Source organism: Neofelis nebulosa, chromosome 5 (genome assembly GCF_028018385.1).
Source record: "Neofelis nebulosa isolate mNeoNeb1 chromosome 5, mNeoNeb1.pri, whole genome shotgun sequence".
NCBI classification, from domain to species: domain Eukaryota; kingdom Metazoa; phylum Chordata; class Mammalia; order Carnivora; family Felidae; genus Neofelis; species Neofelis nebulosa.
In genome coordinates, this window is record NC_080786.1 from 148,661,762 (window position 1) to 148,685,042 (window position 23,281).

The 23,281-nt window shown below is 49.5% G+C and overlaps 1 protein-coding gene across 1 annotated transcript; it reads right to left on the reverse strand.

Annotated features, from left to right (window-relative positions):
• Positions 1 to 11,303: 11,303 nt before the first annotated feature.
• KCNE1 (potassium voltage-gated channel subfamily E regulatory subunit 1) lies at positions 11,304 to 22,702 on the reverse strand. Its single transcript, XM_058731923.1, has 2 exons — positions 22,586 to 22,702; positions 11,304 to 13,818 (listed from the first exon to the last, which is right to left on the reverse strand). The coding sequence occupies exon 2, from the start codon at positions 13,765 to 13,767 to the stop codon at positions 13,378 to 13,380; it is 390 nt and encodes a 129-aa protein (XP_058587906.1). The 5' UTR covers positions 13,768 to 13,818; positions 22,586 to 22,702; the 3' UTR covers positions 11,304 to 13,377.
• Positions 22,703 to 23,281: the final 579 nt, after the last annotated feature.

Genomic DNA, 23,281 nt, shown 5'->3' on the forward strand with positions numbered 1-23,281 from the left:
GAAAATGCTGAAAAATTTGCTATAGAGGCATCCACCCAGAGAAGCATCTGGTTCAGACAGTTTCACAAGTGAATCCTGCTAAACCTTTATTGATTAGAAAATGCTGCTTTTAAACTGCCATAGAGCATGGAGAAAGAACACAGCTTCCGAATTTTTCTGATGAAGCTAGCAGAGCGATGATAACTTAACCTGATGAAACCCCCGTAGTGAAAGGAAACCACAGACCAACTTCACTTATGGATATAGATGTGAATATTCTAAATCCAATACTAGCCAACAGATCCAACAGTGCATGAAAAGAATAAATTCCTCAAACAAATGCAGTTATGCCAATCACAGAAGAGTTGTTCAATATCAGGAAATCTATGGATGCGATTTACCACATGAACAAGTCTGGAGAAAAAAATGTGTTCATCTTCACAGATAATAGGTGTTTGTTAAATTCCAATTTCGTCCTGATTTTTAAAATCTTGGTAAATAAAAAGATAACCAATCCTGTAAAATGCCAAATTTAGAATATCTCAAGTCGGGGTGCCTGGGTGGCTCAGTTGGTTGGGCGCCCGACTTCGGCTCAGGTCACGATCTCACGGTTTGTGAGTTCGAGCCCCGCGTCGGGCTCTGTGCTGACAGCTCGGAGCCTGGAGCCTGCTTCGGATTCTGTGTCTCCCTCTCTCTCTGCCACTAACCCACTTGCATTCAGTCTCTGTCTCTCTCAAAAATAAATAAACATTAAAAAATTTTTCTTTAAATATCTCAAGTCAGAAACGAGTGCTTAATGGTAAAATATGAGAAGCACTCTATAATGGGGAACAGGACATAATCACCCATTATCACCACTGCCATTTAACGTTGTACTGTAGGAATCATCTGACTCAATTAGACAAGAGGCACAAAAACTGGGAAGGAGGAAGCAAAAATTATCATTGCCTGTATGGTTGGAAAAATGAAGAGAATCTATTGCAAAATGGTTAGCAATAGTAGGACAGTCCAGTAAGTTGAATGGGTACAAAACAAATACTAAAAAAACAAATCAATATCCAAGGATCTGTATTAACAGCGATCACTTTGTAAATATAATTAAAGAAACGATTCCAGTTACAATAAAAACCAAGAAGATAAAACACCCAAGAGTGCATTAAATGTGTAAGATTCATCCACAAAGAAAATCTAAAAACCAGAGAGACAAAAAAAAAAAAAAGATTCGACTAAACGCAAATATTTCCTACCCTTTGATAGAAAGACTGTCTTGTGGAAAGACGGCCGTCCTTTCCAAATAAATCTGTGCATTTAGTATGATCCTAATGAAAACACCAACGGAGGGTTTTGTTTTTCCTTGTTGTTCTTGTTTTGTTTTGTATTTCCGAGCTTTACTGAATGTCATATAATCCAAGCCCACACGCCATTTGTTCATGATCTTATTCTTCGCCTTTCCTTTCCAAGAACGTGTTTTTATGCTTTTCAGACCCATCTTTTTTTCTCTCAGTACCAGGGAACAGAATTCCAGGTTTTAGGCTTGAAAAACCACAGCGAAACTGCAGCAAAAGTGAAGGGTGGAAATGGTCCTTTTCCCCCTGCAGCTGCAAAAAACAGACAGCATCTTGCATCATAAACATCCATCCTTGAGACGTTATCCCAACGAAGGAATAGGCAAGTCACTTGCTTTTTCAAGGTTGCTGCTCTGCCCTGAGAAAAGTAACCTCAACTTCCCCCCAAGGCACTAATTCCCATTGGCCATCTTATTTAAGTTGGCTCTGACAGAAGTATTTTAAGTGGTGCCTCTGTTTTTCCAAAGGTATAAGCATTTGTGAACTTTTCTGGCTTCTCTCTTCCTTCACAAGGAGGCGTAAGGTAAATAAATCTGTTAGACTTCTTATTTCAACAAAGACTTTGAGAACCTTACCTCATTCAAATTAACATAGACAAGTTGAGTCTAAAAATTTTTTTTTTAATTTTTTATAATGTTTTTATTTATTTTTGCGACAGAGAGAGACAGAGCATGAGCAGGGGAGGGATAGAGAGAGAGGGAGACACAGAATCGGAAGCAGGTTCCAGGCTCTGAGCTGTCAGCACAGAGCCCGATGCGGGGCTTGAACCCACAGACTGTGAGATCATGACCTGAGCCGAAGTCGGATGCTTAACCGACTGAGCCACCCAGGCGCCCCGAGTCTAAAATTTATGTGGAAAATGGAACATACAAGAATAGCTGAGAAAATTCCGAGGAAAGGAAATAATGAAATATCCCTGTGAGATGTTAAAATGTATTATAAAGCCACAGAAATTAAGAGTGCGCGGTCCTAGCATGCGAGCAGACAGATCAATGGAACAGAATGAGGTCCAAAAAGAGACTCAGAAACATTCAGGAAAATAATATTAAATGAAAAGGATGTTTCAAATTAATGTAGAAGAGATGGGTTATCTCACAAATGCATGGGACAATTGTGTAGACATCTGGGGAAGAGTAAATTTGGATCTCTGCTTTAATACACCAAAATAAATTCCAGATGGAGCTGTTATAATTTTTAAAAATACAGTCGTAAAAGTGCTAGCACAAACATGGGGGGTTATTTTTATAATTCCAGATTGTGGCAGTCTTTCGGACACAAAAGTCAGAAATTGCAAAAAAACAAGTCCGATAAAACTGACCACAGAAGAATTAAAATTTTCTTTGGGGCCAAAACAAAATACTCTTAACAGAGTCAAGAGATAAATGATAAGCCAGGGGAAGCATTTGCAGCCCATATGATAGAGTGTCAAATATTTTAATATTCAAAGGCTTTTTTTTTTTTAATCAGGTTAGCTTTTATTTTTATGTTTTCAAATGATGAGTCTGTGTTGATACGTTTAAATGCGTGTCCACACTACACTTAATACACAGCAGGGTCCCAAATAAATAACACTAAATGTTTTTCTTTTCATTTCTATTTTCTTTTTTTTTTTTTTAATATATGAAATTTATTGTCAAATTGGTTTCCATACAACACCCAGTGCTCATCCCAAAAGGTGCCCTCCTCAATACCCATCACCCACCCTCCCCTCCCTCCCACCCCCCATCAACCCTCAGCTTGTTCTCAGTTTTTAACAGTCTCTTATGCTCAAAGGCTTTTAGCGTTAAGAAACAGGTCAGCAACTCAACAGAAAGGGCCAAAAGATGTAAACAAGTAGTCACAAAGAAAAAGAAGTACAAATGGCTTTTAACCAGATAAAAAGAGGCTCATTCTCACTAATAATGATGTGAATGCAAATCGAAATGATAAAGAGATCTCATTTACTACAATAGATGAATAAAGATCTCCCGTAAATTGGATTTATCCACAGTGCCTTTACCACAGTTTAAAAGGTAATCAGGGGGCGCCAGGGTGGCTCCGTCAGTTCAGCATCTGACTTCAGCTCTGGTCATGATCTCCCAATTTATGGGTTCAAGCCCATGTCAGACTCTGTGCTGACAGCTCAGAGCCTGGAGCCCGCTTTGGATTCTGTGTCTCCCTCTCTCTCTCTGCCCCTCCCTGGCTCGCGCTCTGTCTCTTTCTCTCTCAAAAATAAATACTGAAAAAAAAATTTTTTTTTAAAGCAGTCAGAATGGTGCCTGACACATAGTGACAGCTCATAGAAGTCAGTTACCGGCATCATTAGAGGATAACTGGCCTGATTAAAATTGTATAATATGCATCCCTCTGGCTGCTCAGTCACCTTCTAGGAGTTTTGGGGACTTAGGTATGAGCGGATTTCCAGGGCATATATACAAGTCTACTCATCACCTCATGTAACAGCAGAAGATTGGAAGCCATCTAAATGTCCATCAAGAGAGGTCTGTTTCAAGACAGTGTGGAAATCCATCCAATAGGATCCTGTTCAAGCATTCAAAGGGAGGGGGTAGATATCCGTGCACTGATGAGTAACAATCTTCAATATATTGCTAATAGGAAAAAAAATAAATAAATAAGTACGATGCAGATTGGTGTCTCTTGTATACCATTTGTACACAAAAGCTGGTTATTCTCATATGTATATAGTATATCTCCGAAAGGAGACCGAAGAATCCCTTTATTGCTTCTGAGAAGTATCCATTTTGATGGTTTGTTTGTTTATTGTTTTTTACCATGTGTCAATTACCTATTAAAAAGACAAATCGATTGTTTTAAGAACGAAGTTTGCAGCGAACATATTAGCTCCTGGCTGGCAATCAGCCGTTTCCATGCCAGCAGGTCCGAAATTCTTGCTTTCAAACATTTTAAATCCAATCCTCTAAAGTTCCCTCTCTGCCCTGATTTCCATCTCCTTGTAGAAATGTTCCCCTGCCTCACAATAGAATCAAAGGAAGTATGGAAACTGTACCCGGGTTGCCCTGACCCCAGGAGGACGGAGGGGGCTCCTCCGTCCCCCCCGGACGGGGGGGGGGGGGGGGAAGCCCCCAGGAGGCTGAGACTCCTGGTTTCTTGCTGGGCAGGGATCTGTAAGAGCCAGGGGTGTTCTGCCCCTGTGTGGCCAATGTCTGCTATGACAACCAGAAGATGTGCCCCGGATGGTTCCCTGGGTGTCCAGCCCAGGGGTTTTCAATAGAGGGTGCTGGTAAGACAGCCATGTTTCTGTGCATGTGTTTTAGCCAAATATTTATTTATCTATTTGTTTGTTCATTTATTTATCTTAAATTTTGGTACAGCGCAGTATTGGTTTTAGGAGTAGAATTCAGTGATTCGTCACTGAATAGATACAACACCCATCACAATTAGTGCCCTCCTTGGTACCCACCTCCCACCCCCCCCCCCACCTCCCTCCATCAAGCCTCAATTTGTTCTCTATCATTCGGAGTCTCTTGTGGTTTGTTTCCCTCTCTTCTCTTCCCTCACCCCTCTCCCACATGATCATCTATTTTGTTTTGTAAGTTCCACGAACGACTAAAATCACGTGGTATTTGTCCCTGATTGACTTCTTTCCCTTAGCATAATACATTCTAGCTGCACCCACATCATTGCAAATGGCAAGATTTCATCCTTTTTGATTGCCGAGTAATACTCCATTGTATATATAGACCATCTCTTCTTTATCCGTTCATCCATCGATGGACATGTGGGCTCTTTCCATACTTTGGCTATTGTCGATAGTGCTGCTACAAACATTGGGGTAGCACAATAGATACATGGATTTTACAAATACACAGAAGCACTCAAAAAATTGTAAAGTGCATAATTCCAGGCCTAATCGTAGTTACTAACTTTTTTTTTTTTTTTTTAATCCAAATTCTGGTAGTCTATGCTTAACAGACAGAACTCCTATGAAGATCCGTGGGGGGTGTTCTGCCGGGACCTGCCTCAGTGTGACTTCAGAGAGCTCACGGTCTCTCTCCTGTGACTCCCGTAGCTGCATGCTCCAGAATGTGCATCCACAGGGCCACATGTTTACCAAGCGTGGCCACACATTAAAATATTCCAGATGGTTCTAGAACGGGGGCCAGTACATTTTTTTTTCTTTAAAGAGCCAGATAGTCAATATTTTTGGATTTGTGAACCATGTGATGTCTGTCACAAGGACTCAACTCCGTTTCTATAGCACCAGTGCAGCCTCAGATAATGTGCAAATGAATGTGGCTATTTCCGATAAAAGTTTATTTCCAAAAACACGTGGCAGGCCAGATTTGGCCTGCGGGCCATCGTTGGCCAAACTCTGATCTAGAGTGTTCGCCCATGTCTTCAAAATCCAACGATGTTCTACTTTGTTGGCAGTGTGATATTTGGGTTTAAAAAGCAGGGGTGGTTTTTAAGCCACCCCTGGAGGGGTGCCTGGGTGACTCAGTTGGTTAAGTGTCCAACTTGGGCTCAGGTCATGATCTCACGGCTTGTGAGTTCAAGCCCTGCCATCGGGCTTTATGCTGACAGCTCGGAGCCTGGAGCCTGCTTTGGATTCTGTGTCTCCCTCTCTCTCTGCTCCTCCCCTGTTCGTTCTCCCTCTCTCTCTCTCTCTCTCTCTGTCAAAACTAAATAAACATTAGAAATTTTTTTATAAAAAGCAGCCTGGAAAACTGGGTTCTTTCCTATGGGTCTCCAGGCTTTTCCTGAAAGCAGGCACATTCTCCATTCTTTAGGCTGCTTTAAGGCCTTTTGCTGCCGAATCACCTCAGAGCCCCCTCCGTCCTCCTGGGGGAAGCCTTCCTGACCCATGGGGAGGGGTGCGGGCAGTGAACCCACCCTGCTAACCCCCTGCATTCCCTCCCACCAACAGCGTACCTTGGAAACTGTAAGTCCACACTCGGTGATGGGTGTGAAAGGTACACAGGAAATGAGAGTCAACGCTGGTCACGGCCCTGCAAGTCCAAAGAAAGCTGGCTTTCTTTGAGCCAGCTAGAGAAAGGCACCCCTTCTGTCAGGAGCCACAGCCCCACTCAAGAGCCCTGAACTTGGCTGAAGGAGCAGGGGCTGGGTTCCACCTTCACTTGGCCCCATAGCCCAGCGCCCGACAGTGCACACCCTGCCTGGACATCCCAACCGTGGGGCAAGGCCCAAAATTATGAGCTTCCCTGACCCCGGGTGCCGTTGGAGGCTGTGAGTGGTCTCCTCGCAGGTTCCTCTCCCCACTCGGCTCCTGTGGAGAAGGTCCCCCAGCCAAACACCCCTCCTCGTCACACAGAAGCTCAGGGCCTGCTGACCCCTGAGCGCGGGGTTCCAGTTCCCGCCCGGCTCGTGGAATTCTCCAGACAAGCCCATCACACCCTCCCGTGGGACCCAGGCCACCTCACCCTCTTGCTGCTATAGAGCCCGCCTCTCACAGCCTTGTTTGTTCACTCTGGTCCTGAGTGTGACCCTTGTGTGGCCCCTGCGTGGCCTGCAGCGTCCCCCTCCCTCTGACTGCCAGTGAATGAGGCGGAGAGCCTGCTGTTGGTCTCATCTGTCCAGTGTCGCCATCCCCCGCCATCCCTGGGACAGGAACCCCTCCCTCACCACTGGGCTTGGGGGGGAGGAGGTGATCAACACCAGAGGCGCTCTGTGGTGACCCAGGTGTGCAGTCCTTTCTCCACGCGAAGCACAGTGGTCACAGGCCTGGAACTGAAAGGGGCTTAGACACCATTTTCCAAAGGATGATAAAGAGTTCGTTCTGGAAATGGGGAGGGGGATTGAGCAGATTCCAGCACAACAGAAGGGAGAAGGGGTCCTAGCGACTTCCCAAGACGTCTGAGCCCTCGGGGCCCCCTGTTCCCGAGAAGGTGCCTCAGGAGACACATCCTGGAGACTGCTTCTCTCTTTCCAGGCTTTTTTTTTTTTTTTTTTTTTTTATGCTTCTTGTTTTTGAGAGAGACAGAGAGCAAGCGGGGGAGGGGAGGGGGGGGAGAGGCAGAGTGAGAGAGGGAGACACAGAATCTGAAGCGGGCTGTCGGCACAGAGCCCCACGTCGCGGCTCGAACTCACCAACTGGGAGATCATGACCGGAACCGAAGTTGAACGCTTAACCGACTGAGCCACCCAGGGGCCCCCTTCCAGGCTTTCTTCTTCGTGTTTCATAATGGTGCCCACGGTGAGCCCCGTCTCGCGGAACTGGACAAGCGAATGGAGGTTCAGCCTGCCCAGAGGGTCTACAGCGGGTTCCGAGCACCTCACCCAGCCCCAAGCAAAGGCCACCTGGCCCCCCCGCGTGCTCAGGGATCCCCGTGCATTGCGAATTATCCTCAACGTGACCGCCAGGGGGCAGCCGCGCCCGCAGTGCCTTCACTGGCCACGTCTGGCAGCGCCCAGTATTTTCGGAGGTCTTGATCACTGGCTCCCGCTTTGCTGACCTCATGCAGACGCACCCGGGGGAACCTGAGGGACCAGTTGTTCCCAATCTCCAGACTCCGGTTTGTATTTAGATTTGTTTCAGGCGTCCAGCCAGTCGGCTTCCTTAAGGAATTTACCACCACTTAATCGATCCATTCACAGCCTTCTGTGCATTTCTTTTGTCTGCAAGTCCTTAGAGCCTTCGGTTATCTCCCTCCGCCTGATTGAGTATTTACCTCTCCTTTGTGCCCACAGGGAAGTCATCTACTGATGTGGATTTAAGATAGGGTGTAGCCTAGGAGGCCACACGCATTGCGTTAGCCGGGACTGCGTCCAGCCTTGCCTGGGAATTCGAAGGTTATGGAATCCACAGCAGTTTTCTCTGCCTGTCGGTTTATTTCTAACTCTTGTTAGAGTGGGGCAGCGTCCTGAGGGGAGACTGAAGTTCAGCGCTGGTGCAAAGGCAAGATTTCAAACCATATTCTCATATTTTGCAGCTTGCCTTCCTTTTGGCTTGGTTTGCCTTTTTTTTTTTTTTTTTTTTTTTTTTTTTAAGCCTTGGCTGATAGGCTGGGTCATGTTTTGTCTTTCTAAGCAGACCTCTGGGTATACAGTGCAGATGGTATTTGGATCCCCTCCCCTTTTTTTTTTAATGTTTATTTTTTGAGAGAGAGAGAGAGAGAGAGAGAGAGAGCAGGGGAGGGGCCGAGAGAGAGGGAGACACACAATTTGAAGGAGGCTCTAGGCTCCCAGCTGTCAGCACAGCCCGACAAGGGGCTCAAACCCATAAACTGTGAGATCATGACCTGAGCCAAAGTGGGACGCTTAACTGACTGAGCCCCACCCCAGGCGTCCCCCCTTTATTTTTTTTTTAATTTTTTTTTTAATGTTTATTTATTTTTGAGACAGAGAGAGACAGAGCATGAATGGGGGAGGGGCAGAGAGAGAGGGAGACACAGAATCGGAAGCAGGCTCCAGGCTCTGAGCTGTCAGCCCAGAGCCCGAGGCGGGGCTCGAACTCACGGACCGCGAGATCGTGACCTGAGCTGAAGTCGGACGCTCAACCGACTGAGCCACCCAGGCGCCCCCCCCCCTTTATTTTTTAAAAAATTTTTTAATGTTTATTTTTTGAGAGAGAGAGTGTGAGCGGGAGAGGGGCGGAGAATGAAGGAGACACAGAATCAGAAGCAGTGGATCCTTTTTGAGTGTAAATTGTCTGATGTTTCTAAATGATATACTGTTTTTAAAAGTGCTCCAGAAGAATAAAATCAGTAAATTCATGGTCCCCACCTTCCCCACCGCGGCGATTATCTTTCCCACCTCAAGGCCTCTAGGAGCCCTTGGCCTGGTAAAGCAGCTGGAGAAGGGACACAGAGCTCCTGCCGGCTTCCTCCTCTAAGCAACCAATGACCTTGGGTGTGTCCTTGAACCTCCCTGAGGTCTAGTTGACCTTCTTGGAGCTAACTCTTCAAGGGACAACAGTCCAATGAATTGCACACGGCCTGTCAACACTGGAGAAGTTTTAAAGCCCCCCCCACCCTTCCATGGTCAGCCCTGTCTTGAAAAAAGCTCAGAAGCCTGATTTGTCTGCACATGGAGTGGGGCCACCTCTGCAGGCTGGATCCCCACAACCAGCTCCAAGAGTCGGAGAGCAACATCAGAGTTGTAAGGTACGGTGACAGAGGGACACAGTGACAGAGCGACAGAGTGACAGAGTGAGGGCCTGACATCTGATGGGAGAGTCTGATGAATGGATGTCCCCATGGCGCCAGAGGGAGACAGCCGGGGGCAGGGGCTCACCACGGGGCTGGGACTACGGGTTCAGTGGCCCATGATTCCAGGGATTGTGCCTGCTTCTCTCACCAGGTCCAGGCCACCAGCCTTTCAGAAGCAGGCGCCCCTCCCGGACCCTGCTTTCTATCAAGTGTGGCCTGGGGCTGCCGGCAGCTATTTTTTCTCTTTAAAGCGGACGTTGTAAACCAGTAAAGCGGACGTTGTAAATCAGTGGTCTTTGGGTAGAATTCAACTCAAGGTCATTTTCTGTTAGGCTTACACATTTTTTTTTAAAGTGGAATTAGGTGCCAATATTTAAAAATCAAGAGATTCCACATAAATGTCCACCTCTCCAGCTTCTCCTAAAACCCCACAAGACCATCAAGACTGCGTCCGCACTCCCAGATGGCTGGCTTGCTTTCTATCTGCAGGCATCAGGGGTTCACGGCGGAGCTTAACTATCCGCAGGCAATTGTACTTCCTCAGTCCCGAGCCCCTGGGGCTGCCTTATCAGAGCCCCCCAAGAACCCACATCCACTTCCTACAGTGTCATAATGAACTTAAGAAAACACACACTACAGATCATGATGAAAGACTAGGGTTTTTTTGAAGTTTATTTATTTATTTAGAGTGAGAATCCCAAGCAGGCTCTGTGCTGTCAGTGCAGAGGCATATGTAGGGCTTGATGGACGCTTAACCAACGGAGCCATCCAGGCACCCCTAAAGACTGATTTTTAAAAAGAAATTGTTAATTCCTTTAAGGCATGTTGTCCAAGCCAGGGAACACATACAATATTGCATATAAAGTACTGGGATTTCATTTCTTTCTTTCTTAAATTTTTTTAACGTTTATTTATTTTGGGGAGAGAGAGAGAGAGAGAGAGAGAGACAGAGACAGAGCACGAATGGGGGAGGGGCAGAGAAAGAGGGAGACACAGAATCTGAAGCAGGCTCCAGGCTTTGAGCTGTCAGCACAGAGTCCAACGTGGGGCTTGAACTCATAGACCGCAGGATTATGACCGGAGCCAAAGTTGGACGCTTAGCTGACTGAGCCACCCAGGTGCCCCTGGGATTCCATTTCTAAAGAGCTCAGAACAGTAACCGACATGGCAAGTGCTCTATGCAGGTTAACAAACATGGGGAAGGAGTGGGGGGCAGAGAAGAGAGGGAAACAAACCACAAGAGACTCTTAACGATGGAGAACAAACTATGGGTTGCTGGAGGGAAGTGGGTGCGGGGTGGGCTGGCTGGAAGATGGGGACTAAGGAGGACACTTGTGATGAGCACTGGGTGTTGTATGGAAGTGATGAGCCACTGAATTCTACTCTTGAAACCAATATTGCACCGTATGTTAGCTAAAATTTAAATGTAACAACAAAGGGGGGAAATATGATAACAAGCCTTTGAAAATGTGTGGCTTATAAAAGGTTTGAGGGGCATGGAGGAGGGTGCTGAACGCCGGGTCCCTCGAGGCCCGGGAGCACTAAGGATCATGGGATCTCCCTCTGCCTTAAAAGTCACAGGAATCCCAGTGGGGGGGTCAGTGGACTGGTGCTGAGCACCAGCTGTGTGCCTGGGGTTCCAGTTGCTACGCCGGCTCTGATCACATCGCGGGTCAGAGTGCCCTCTGGGTCCCCCTCCAAAGGTGCACCCCCGGCCTGCCTGCCTTCCCTGCGGGCAATCTGTGTCTGTCGGAAGCTGGTAACCCACGCAGGGTTCATTAGGCGCCCCCAGTTGTGAGAGGGCCTCCAGAAGCCCATGAGCCCCCGCGATGTTGGGCAAAATGCGTCCATTTCAACAGTCCACCCTTTTCCAGGAGTGGGCAAGCATTCAGCGTGTCGCAGCGTGCTATGGCGACCGCTGGAGACGCAGGCTGAAACCAAGGCAGTCGTTCTCTGGGATTCTCGAAGGTCAGGTAACGCCAAGGGGGCTTTCTTCTACTGCCCCGAGCAATGAATGGCCCCGGCACCATCCACCTCCCCCGCAATCCCTTTCCCACTCTCTCATCTGTGAGGGAAGATTCCCAGAGAATCTTCTGTCCTGTCAGGAGGCGAGGAGAAGAAAGCTACTGTCTGGGGGTGGGGGAAAAGGCACTGCCCGAGTTCCCGTGGCTGCCCTGACAGAGCCCAAATGAAACCTAACAAACTCCTGGTCCCACAGGTCTGGAGGCCAGAAGTCTGAAATCATGGTGCATGTGGGGCCAAGCTTCCATGAAACCAGTAGGGGAGAGCCCCTCCTGGCCTCTCCCAGTCTGGTGTTGGCCATCAATCCCCAGCGCTCTTTGGCTCCCCGCTGACACTCAGTCTTTGCCTGTCTTGACAAGGCTTCTCCCCATGTGGCCGTGACCTAATTGCCCACATCTTCTGAGAACATCAGTCATATCGGATGTCGGCCCACCCCAGGGACCTCATCTTAACCTGGTGGCATCTGCAAAGACCCTATTTCCAAGTCAGGTCACATTCACAGGTACCAGGGTTAGGATTTGAACACGTCTTTTGAGGGGGGGGACAGAGTTCAACCTCAAAAGGCCCCGCCGCCTTGACCCCAGGTACTGCCACTTGCCCAAGCCCACGCCTTCTCCTGGGTTCTGGGGTTGGCGGATGCGTCCCTCCCTCCGGCCGTGATAACTGAGCACCTTCCCCTTGGTACACATTCGGAAGTGGAAATTTTTTCTCCGGCATCTCAGTCCTGGAGGACGTGAGCTCCTCTGAGATGGGGATAGGAGAGTAGGAAGGGTCCGCGTTGGGGGAGGGGGAGAGCTTCTCTGTGTGTACGTGTGTGCCTCCGTGGGTGTGAGTGTGTGTGTGTGTGTGTGTGTTGGGGGGGGGGGGTATGTGTGAAGGGTGGGGGTAAGGGAGGTGCAGGACGAGGAAGGAGGAGGAGGCCAGAGCCTCCCTGGTGAAGGCAGAGGTGATAAGGGCAGAGTGGTTTTGTCCTAACAAGGGCAGGTGGCCAGCTTGTGACAAATATGGGAATATTACGCCTTTGGTCTCAGCCCCATAAAATAGGATATTAGTTAGGATATTGACTCTGTTACTTTAACAGGAACCAAAATAGCAGTGGCCCAAGGAAGGCCAGAGTTTGTCTTTCCTATAATGACTGAGCTGGTGGTGGGTGACCAGGAAGGTAGAGAGACACTGCCCCATGACGTTGCCCAGCGACCCAGACTCTTACTGCTCTGTCACCTGCGAGGATGCTGTCCTTTTCTTTAAAAAAAAATTTTTTTTTAATGCTTATTTTAGAGAGAGAGAGACAGACAGAGTGAGCAGGGGAGGAGCAGAGAGGGAGGGAGACACAGTATCCGAAGCAGGTTCAAGGCTCTGAACTGTCAGCACAGAGCCCGACGCGGGGCTTGAACCAGAGAACAGTGAGATCGTGACCTGAGCTGAAGCCGGATGCTTAACCGACTGAGCCACCCAGGCGCCCAATGGTGTCCTTCTGGACAGAGTCAAAGCTGGTTCACTACCTCTTCCACGTCCCAGCCACTGGGAAGAGGGGGAGGGGAGTGGACGACACACCCCTTCCTTTTCTAGAACCGCTCCCACTTCTACTGGCCAGAACTTCATTCCGTGACCTTGCTCGCTGCAAGGGAGTCTGGGAAGTATCTCAGAGGCCGTGATCTTAGGGATTCTGCTAAAACTAACAAGGCAGGGTCAGGCACTGGGGAATAGCTGGAGGTCCCCTACAGGAGGAATGTGATTTTAGAGAAATGGTGTTACGAATCCACCCCTTACAACAGCAAAAAACAAAAAACAAACAAAAAAAAAAACCCAATTACATCCGTCCGATAAAGAATACAAAAGGTACATGATTAGAAAGATCAGATTGTCAAATGGGATCTGTCCAGTTTTAGCCAACTGCGGGGTCATGACAGAGGTTTTATCTCGGGAAGGTGTGCATTGGGCCGCTCTACGGCCAGCTGGTTTTCAATGACGTAACATGCCTTGTAGCTCTCCAGAACCCGGGCCTGGAGGTACGCCTTGTCCTTCTCCTGCCAGGTGTCGGACTCGATGTACACGTTGAACGGGTCGTGGGAGTGCTCCAGCTTCTTGGAGCGGATGTAACTCAGCATGATGCCCAGGGTGAAGAAGCCGAAGAAGCCGAGCACCATGAGGATATAGAGTGCCTCCAGCTGGCTGTCGTCACCGCCAGGCGACCTGCGGGCCAGGCCTGACGTGTTGCCGCCCTGGAGAGCCGTCCCCTGCCACAGCGCGTTCAGAAAGGGCGTCGTGGCCGTGGTGTTGGGCAGAATCATGCTGGGCTTCGAGTTTCCACTGCGGGAGCTCCAACTTCCCGAGAAAACTTTCTAAGAGAAAAGTGCAGTGTGAAATCAGCAAGCATGTGCCAGCCCGAACCCACACACGCGCGCACACGCACGCACGGTTTTCGAAATCTCAGGGGAGACGGGCGCCCCAACGTACCCCTCAGTCCATGGCATGTGCCTCCTTGAATCTGCACACACCCCTCTCTCGCTTGATCAGTTGGTCACTTGATTCCGTCTTATTTCCACTCACCACCCCCACCCCCCTCCGAGGCGACCACGGGGGGGGGGGGGGGTTCCTCCACTCTACACGTTGTGTAGTGTGTGTATATTTGAGGTTATGTGCTGTGGACCGAATTGTGTCTCCCAGTTCACGTGTGGAAGCCCTAACCCCCAACCGTGACTGCACCAGGCGATGGGGTCTGCAGGAGGTAATCAAGGTTAAATGAGGTCATACGGGTGGGGCCCTAACCTGATAGGACTATAGCCTTATAATAAGAGAGAGAAATCTCTCTCGAGCCACGTGAGGACCCTGGGAGAAGGCAGCTGGCTACAAGCTAGGAAGAGAGCTCACACAAGGAACCAAACCCTTCCGGAACCTCGACCTTGGACTTACAGCCTCCCAAGCTGTGAGAAAATGTGTGTCTGCAGTTTCAGCCCCCCGTCTGTGGGATTTTGTTACGGCAGCCCGGCCGAAGACATACAGACGTGCTGTTGGGGTACATAGCTGCCCCTCCTTCCTCTTCCTCTCCCCACCGTGACTTTATGGCCACTCAGGTGGTGAGGCGTGTCTGCACTCCTTTACTTCTGACGGTTGCACGGTACCCATGGCCCACACCCACTTCTTTTCTCTGCCTGCTCCCCCAGAACTGGATGCTGCTGTGGCCTCTAACTGCATAAGCAAAGGGGAAACAAACAAATACCCTTGTCCTCCTATGGACCTGGAAAAAGCCCACATTTCGTATACCTGGTGCCTGGTGGTTCGTGCTAGTCAGACTGCTGTGCTCTCAGACGTCCTAGGAGGTAACGGGCAAGGGGTGGTCTGTTCCAGCATGGAACAGCATGTGGATGGAAAGCCTGACCTAGAACTCCCCTCTCGGGGGCCAGTGTTCCACCCTGTGCTGTGTTTGTCCCCTCCCTGCCCGCTGCCCTCTGCCGAGTGACTGGCACCGGCCACGCAGAAAGGGACAGTTTCCCCATCATTTTAATCTGGATGTCACTATCCCCGCAAACTCGTGTAACAGGCCTGGGGCTTGTGAAAGCTTTTGCCAAGTAGCTCTGGGATTCTGTCAGGGGGTTCACGCGTTCAGACACCGCACCTTACGGTCACTGGTAAACTGAACGGGTTTCATTCGTACACAGTTTCTGGTCAGAAACACTGTGGAAAGAGAAATTCCAAAGTGCAAGGTGGGGGACAGGGGTGGGGGGCTCCGCCTCTCCCACCTGCGATGGGGACTGCGATATCACATATCGTCTTGCTTAGGACACTGGTCAACCTAGAGCTCCTTTTTAGGATTGGCTTAATTTCAAAACTTCTGAGCCCAGCCCTAGGGGACGATGCCTCACCTAGAGGCATCTAGGCCCCTCTCTCTCCACCGATGCCTGGCCTGTCGGTGCGCCCCAGAATTCTTTAGTTGGCCCTCCTTTCTTCTCACTCTGCTCACCCCCTGTGTGGTTACACCTGCCCCTTCTGGTTCACCCGCGTGGCCATGACCCCAGCTGCCCTTCTGGGCACCAGAGCTGGGTGTCCAATGACCTGCCAGGGATTTATTTACCCTCGGCCATCCCCATGGCCCTCCACCTCCCTCACGCCTCCTGCTCCGTGCCTCAGTGAGCCAAGTGGCCGTGTACCCACCCCAGAACCTGTCGTTCCGGCTCAAAGGCCCCCCTGAGCTCCTTCTGACCTTCGGGGCGAAACACTCCATTTTCAGCATATAGAGCCCAAATGCGAGGGCTCCTGCCCCCTTCTCTTGCTCTGCTGTTGTCTCTTGCCCAGACCCCATGCTCTGGCCAAGCCCCATACACATCATCACCTCTTTGGACATCTCCAGCCTAGGCATCCTCCTTCTTGGCCCATGAAGCTCCGAAGTGATGCCTGGTCATGCTTCTTAGTCCAGCTCAACCTTCTCTGATGCATGCCATGCCCTTGAAGGCTGTGTGCTCCCTGCTGATTGACCCATGGTCATCATCTCTGTCCCCCACCTTGTCCCCTGCAGCCTCCTGGCCTGGTGTCTGGCACACAGCAGCTTGGGAGCTGTCCATGAACTTCTTAATACCTCTTGACGGGTGGGCCCTGATTCTTCGTAACCGTAACCTGCGTATCTAATTAACGAATGCCCCTGAGCTGCCTTCAGACCGTTAGCTAAGTCCCTTTGGTCCCACGGGCTCAAGGAGCATGAGTGCCGGAGGAGAAAGTGATCAGACGTTGGAATTACGCCTCCACTCCGGGTTTGGATTCTGGCCCTGCTGCTATCTGGCCACACGACCCTGGCCAGGTTCCTTAGGCCTGCTCCGTCTTTTTCCCTTTGGGACCAGGGAGAAACATCATTGACATTTGCAGCTGTGGGATCACTAACCCAGTAAGTAGAGGGGCACACAGCCGTGTGCGCTCAGGGTCCCAGGTGTGAGTGCCTTGGTTTTTTCCTGCTCATTCAGAAATAGCAGCCCAGGGATTTGGAGGTCGGGGGTTTTAGGCCTGGCTCTTCCATGGCCGACCATGGTGGCTCCCTTTACTTTATGGAGAAGACACTCATGAATAAGGCACAAACGTGTTTATGGGCTCTCCTGACACCTCTGGGGCTTTTGAGTCTGTGCCCTGAGATCTGGGAGGGGGTAAGCAGGCTCCAGAGACTCCCAGCCTCTGATTCCTATCCCAAGTCAGCATTTCCCCCCATTCCAGCCACGGCAGTAGACAGGAATCATTTGGTAACATTTTTTTTTTTTCCTTCGAAGCTTAGACCCAGAGCTGCTGGTCTGCTGAAAATCACTCAAGACAAGAGGCTCTGGGCAGCTAAGATTTCCAAACAAGATGTCCAACATTTTCTTTTTAAATGACCTCAAACCACTTGTGAATGCATAGAACCCTGCCCCGGGAAGGTACACAGGCCTTGAGCTGATAATGCAATTTTTTTTCTAAAAACGCGGAATGACCACAGTCGGCAAGGAATCCCGCTGCTAATTACTGTTAGAGCATCCCTACTGCTTCACGACCACGCGAGATTGGAATCATGGTAGGCAACCAGCAGAAGTTAAGTGGCTTCGAACTCATAGTTCCACGCAGCAAGTCAACCTCAGAGCAACTTTTGGAACTAATTCATATGGGTGGGATTACTGAGAAGACCTATTGCTTAAAACCAGACAGACTTTTCCGTGGCTGGAGAAAGCAACAGAAACAACTGCTTGGAAAGCCCACCAGGCCTTACTCCAACGTAGGGGTGCTCAAACTTTAACATGCTTTAGAATCACCTTCTTGGGGTGCCTGGGTGGCTCGGTCAGTTGAGTGTCCGATTTCGGCTCAGGTCATGATCTCACGGTTCGTGAGTTTGAGCCCCACATCAGGCTCTGAGCTGACAGCTCAGCCCTCTTTGGATCCTCTGTCTTCCTCTCTCTGTCCCTCCCCCGCTTGTGCACACACTCTCTCTCTCTCAAAAATAAAATTAAATATTTAAAAGATGTTAAAAAAAAAATCACCTAAAAACGCAGAGTGCTGGACTCCACTCCCAGAGTTTCTGAATCCAGAAGGGTGGGGGTGGAGCCTGAGAATTCGCATTTCCAAATTCACAGGTGCTGCTGATGCTGCTGATCTGGGGACTCCCCCTCCCCCCCACTTGGTAACCTATTGGAATCACCTGGAGAGCTTTAAAAAAAAAATACTGATGGACACCCCCGCCCCCTCCAAAGACTGTGATGTCCCTATTTGTGGTTCCTTTCTGGCATCAGGGCTTTGAAAAACTTCCTAGGTGATCCTAATTTGTAGCCAAGCATGAGACCCACTGGGCTATGGGACCTTAAGAAATTGACCAATCATTGGTACTGCAAGGTGCCAGGAAGAGTTTTATAAGAAGAGAAACCATGCTTTCATACAATAATTTTCAAATCCCATTTGGTTTTTAATTTTTCTTTTTTTTTTTTTTTTTGGTCTCCTATGTCCCTGATGTAATGTGAACAGAAGTTGCAGAGAGAAATTCTCAAGCCTTCCCTTTACCCCAGCTGCCTCCCACCTGACTCACACTGGCACCTTCAATTATGCTGAGCCTGTCGGAGCCTTGTGCCAGGCCAGGAAAGGCAAGTTCATTAACTGCCTTTCAAATAATGACTCTGAATTTTTAAAGGGAAATCTTTGTCTTACTTTACACGTAATTTAATGTACTGCTTTTGCGAAATGCCCTCGGTGCCCCCAAGGCCTGCATGCTGGGTCACGCGGCGTTCTGTGTAATGAGTCTCAAAATGAGTTTGGCAATGTCCTCTTCATAGTCAGCATGGTGTAAATGAACTCAATCTGCATGTCAGCTGGGGGTTTATGTCCCATTCTCCAAGTTCACTTCTATTATCATGCCAAAGCACTGCCCAGTGGCCCCTGTTTCACGTTACTGGACTCAAATGGATTTGAAGAACTAAGCCAGCAATCTTAACTCACAGGGAACTAGGCTCCATAGAGTTCAACTGACCTGCCCAAGGTCACGTCTCTTATCAAAAATGCATCTAAAATTTAATCTTGTGGCCCTGAACTCACATTTTATTAGTACAGAAAAAGGAGTTCTCAGGACTTTGCAGAGAACAGGTAGATTCTGTATTTAAGGTCAAAGGAGCTGAGGACTTGGGCACTTTTATCAGGTAAAACCAGGGCTACCCAAATGAGGACAGGCCCGTGACCTAAATATGCCATCAGGACACCCCCTCCCCTCCTGGGGTGAACCACAGCTGTTTGTAGCTTGCACAGTGTCAAGGGGGCTGGGGGAGGGGGCAGAAGCAGCAGGAACCAGGGAGGTCCAATTCCAAACACAGCCAGTTTTATGCTTAGCCCATGCTGGACATTCTCCCCCATTCTCTTTTTATTTATTTTTTTAAGTTTATTTATTTTGAGAGAGAGAGAAAGAGAGCACACTAGTGAGTGAGGGGCAGTGAGAGAGGATCCCAAGCAGGTTCTGTGCGGTCAGCACAAAGTCAGACATGAGGCTCGAACTCACGATCTGAGCTGAAATCAGCAGTTGGATGCTTAACCGACTAAGCCACCCAAGCGCCCCCACGCTGGACATTCTCGAATTGGCCTTCCTGGGCCCAGAAAGAGGGGGTTTCTAGAAGTGTCTGCCTCAGCCTGGGTTTGAGCATCCTCATGCAGCAGGGACACCGCTCCCAATCAAGGTTAGTGCATTTTTTTCTTCTTCAAAGTTTAGACCCAGAGCTGCTGATCTGCTGGAAATCACTCAGGATATGGGGTTCTGGGCAGCTGAGCTGAGCTAAAAGCTGCCAGTAGAGAACACCTGGGTCTCCACGAGCCTGGAATCCTGGGAGACTCCCAGCTGCATCCAGAGGAGAAGGGGGCAGTGAGTGACGTCACGCTGGCCTGGAGCATATCACCCCTTTTGCATTTCCCTCACAGGTCCTGGCTATGTCACCCGGCTGCACTGATAACACAGCCTGGAAGCTTTCAGAACAGATTTCCTAGCATTGCCACATTTCATTCTCTCTTAAGCGTTTACTGAGTAACCAAGGCTTCTGTGGCCGACTCCAGCCACACTTTTGCTGAGAGGGACAGATGCTGGGGGGAGTAGGGAGTGTCTGAGTGAGAGCTCGAAGATCTGAGTTCCAGCCCTGACTCAGTCCTAGATAAAACACAGGGTTCCCCTGGGCCCTTACTTTACTTATGGGGGTAGAGCAAGGATAACATTCCTATGGTCTTAACAGCATTCCTTCAGCATTTCCTCAAAAAGCATCCAGTCCTGAAATCCTCACTGGCCTTCACTTGCATCAGCAAGCAGAATGAGGGTAAAACTGATTATGGATTAACCTAATTTGGGTGCATATGATCTTACTGATTCCAGAACTCTGCAAGCATGTTTTCCCTGGAAGCAACTATCAATTATTTCCATCTTTATCTCAACACTGTGTCCAAATTCTGGAGGCATATTTATCCCTGAGCAGAAAAGAAGCCAACAGGGGCCCCCAGACCCTTCCAGGATGGGAATATGAACTAGTGAGCTGGTGAGAGGGACCCAGCCCAACATAATATGGGGAAACGGACGAGCATTTTGGTGTGGAGAATGGACGGTAGGATTCCCAGACTCTGGAGGGCTGCTGAAGTCAGAAGGAAGGCAGGTGGATTATCACCTTCAGCAAATTAAAAAAACAAACAAACAAAAAAAAAACATCAGGAGCCTCAGTATTCTTATCCGAAAACTGGACATAATGGAATCTCCCCTGACTACACCACAGGATTCTGTGAGATATGGAACAAACCCACAACTTTCCTACCTCTAACTTCTGCTGCTCTCTCGGCAAGAGATCCGTGACCGCCATATTTCCTTGTCAAAATTCTACTGGCCCTCCAAATGCCTCCTCCTATGCCAACCTGGGTGTCAACACCCCATTCAGATGTCCCCTCCTTTAACCACATGGCGCCTTGTCTATATGACTCATATTCTAATTGGTATTGTAGCAATTTGTACATTTGTCTGGGCATTTCCTTCCAGAAGCTCAGGAAGGTCAGAGACTATCTTGCTCACCTTGTCCCCACTCCAGCACCCAGAATGGCTCAATAAGAGATTGCTGGATTAAATGTGAACGCAACGTATTAGGTTCGTTACAACTACAATGTGATTGCGAGTGCAAATAACCAACAAGGAATAATAAATACACTCTTGAAAGAAATTGGGTGGGTCGCCAAATGAAAACCTCTTTCAATAGAGCATGTTTTTTTTCAGTATGTTTTCATATAATAAAATGTAAGCTATTTTTTATTTATATTTATATCATTAGTATTATTTATTTTGTATATTAAAATTTAATATTTTAATTAAATTGTACAATTTAAATTACATTTAAAAATGTACATTGTACATTTAAAGTACATTGTAAAATGTACAATTAAAATTAAAATTTTAATTAATTGTACATAAAATACAACATCATTTTCTTATTTATTTTTTTTTCAACGTTTTTTATTTATTTTTGGGACAGAGAGAGACAGAGCATGAACGGGAGAGGGGCAGAGAGAGAGGGAGACACAGAATCGGAAACAGGCTCCAGGCTCCGAGCCGTCAGCCCAGAGCCCGACACGGGGCTCGAACTCACGGACCGCGAGATCGTGACCTGGCTGAAGTCGGACGCTTAACCGACGGCGCCACCCAGGCGTCCCTCATTTTCTTATTTATTATGTCCATTGCTTGTTGTTTGTCTTCTCCGCCAAAGCCTACGCATTGGACAAGGGCGTTTGTGTGTGATCTTCCGCATGTATCTCAAGGACTAGAACAGTACCTGGCATATGGTAGGAGCAGAATAAATATTCATAGGACGCAGGCATGCATGCATGAATGCATGAATGAATAAATGTTCCACTCAACTACCAGAAAGCCCTGAGCCACCAGCTCTACCTTCAGAGACTTAAGATGAGAAGACTGAGTCCCTCTGATGTCCTCACGATGTACTTTATTTTCAAAACAGTCCACTTGCTAAGAACCTGTCAAAAGCGAGACATCCCGGGGACATTCTCGAAAGGTAGACTGCCTTCCTTAGACCCATCCTTAGCTCACCTCTGGCGAGTATATGAAATAGATTACAGAAAGCAGGTTTTTTGCCACCTCCTTAGATACCCACCGATCAGAGTCAAGGTGCTTTCTGGCAACTCGGCACATACGAATTTAAACAATTGTGTGACCACAGCAAAGTTCCCCACCAGCCTGAACATAAATGGCCCTGGTGGCTACTGGCCAGAACCTTCATTAATGGAACCAGAAGCTCCTTCTTAACCTAAATGTGGACTCGAAATAAACAGCTTACATCTAGCAGTTTAAAAAATCCAGGTGGGAGGGTGCACTTGGGTGGCTCAGTCAGTTAAGCATCCAACTTCAGCTCAGGTCGTGATCTCACCCTTGGAGAGTTCGAGCCCTGCTTCGGGCTCTGTGCTGACAGCTCAGAGCCTAGAGCCTGCTTGGGATTCTGTGTCTCCCTTGCTCCCTCCCCAATTTACAATCTCTCTCTCTCTCTCTCTCTCAAGTAAACATTAAATTCTATTTTTTTTAATCCAGGAGGGGACAATGTAACAGATGATAGATCCAAAACACCACCGCAGGCAGCTTGCTTCCAGAAGTTCCACATTTCCCCCAATTACTACAATCAAGATCAGATACCAACAATGATTGCCCCATGCCTTTTCCCCAGGGAGAGGCCAAGGCCCAAGACCCTTCCTGGTCAAAAAAATTCTAACGTTCCCTCCGAGGCTGGGTGTATATGTAAGTATTGCCCGAGCTGGATGGAGGTCTTCGAAAGAGTGGGGACTGGGATCTTGGGCGGCTTTAGTTCTCTTTGGATGCTTTTAGGCACTTGCCGAGTTTTCTACAAGAATGGCTGAGATTTAATAAAAATGGGGAAGTGTAGTCGTTAGTGGCGGGTGAGATCGTTTTCTGTGCGTGCGCCTCTAAGTGAAGCCAGCAGAGCCGAGAGCGGAGAGGGGGCGCGGGCCGCGCGCCGCAGTACGCGGGTCGCGGCGCCTCCTGCCCTGCGGCTGAGACCTGGGCCCTGGAGCCCCCGTCCGGGTCGCCCGATTGCGGCGCCGGCGCGTGGGGCGAGGAGCCGGGAGGCGGGAGAGTGGACTTACCGGGTCTGGCGCGTCCAGGCGGCCGGGTGCGCAGCGGGTCCGCCGGCCGCGCGCAGGACACCGACAGCCGAGCCCGAGGCGGCGCCCTCCGGGGCAAGTGCACCGCGCTGGCGGGCGGGGCCTCCCGGAGCCGGCGGGCGCCCCGCCCCGTGCCCGCGCGTCCCCGCCCCGGCCCCCGGCCGACCCCAGGCCAGATCCCGGCCCCCTCGGCCCTCCGCAGCCTGCGATCCCCTTGGATGGCGCCGGTGGGCTCAGCGCCGGCAGAAAGTCGCTGTTACTACAATTGCCAGCCGGCCAGCCAGCTCTACCTTCCTGCAGGAGTTTGAGGTTGGCAGGCGAGAAGGGGCTAAGGCCAAGAGAAGGGCATTCCGGGAATCCCCCCCCCCAGCCCCCCCCCCACCCCCCCCCCCCACCGCCGCCACCACCCTGGGCCCAGCGCCACATCCCTTCCAACAGCTCCAAACAGTAACTTAAAGACGCTCCAAGCCCCGCAGACTCCTTTTCACCGCATCCCGCACCCCAGCTCTGGCCGCGCATCTCTTCGGCAGATGTATCGAGCGCCTACTAACGGGGTGTCCAGCCCCGAGCTGGAATGGGCAGCTGTGGAGCAGACAGGTGCGGTCCCCGCCCGCGGGAGTCGGTCGCCGGAGCCACCCACGCACGCTTTGGCGCTGGCTCTCCAAAGTCCTGGGGGCG

Excerpts from the sequence above, each read along its gene's own strand:
- KCNE1 (XM_058731923.1), bottom strand. The coding sequence starts at position 13,767 with ATGATTCTGCCCAACACCACGGCCACGACGCCCTTTCTGAACGCGCTG.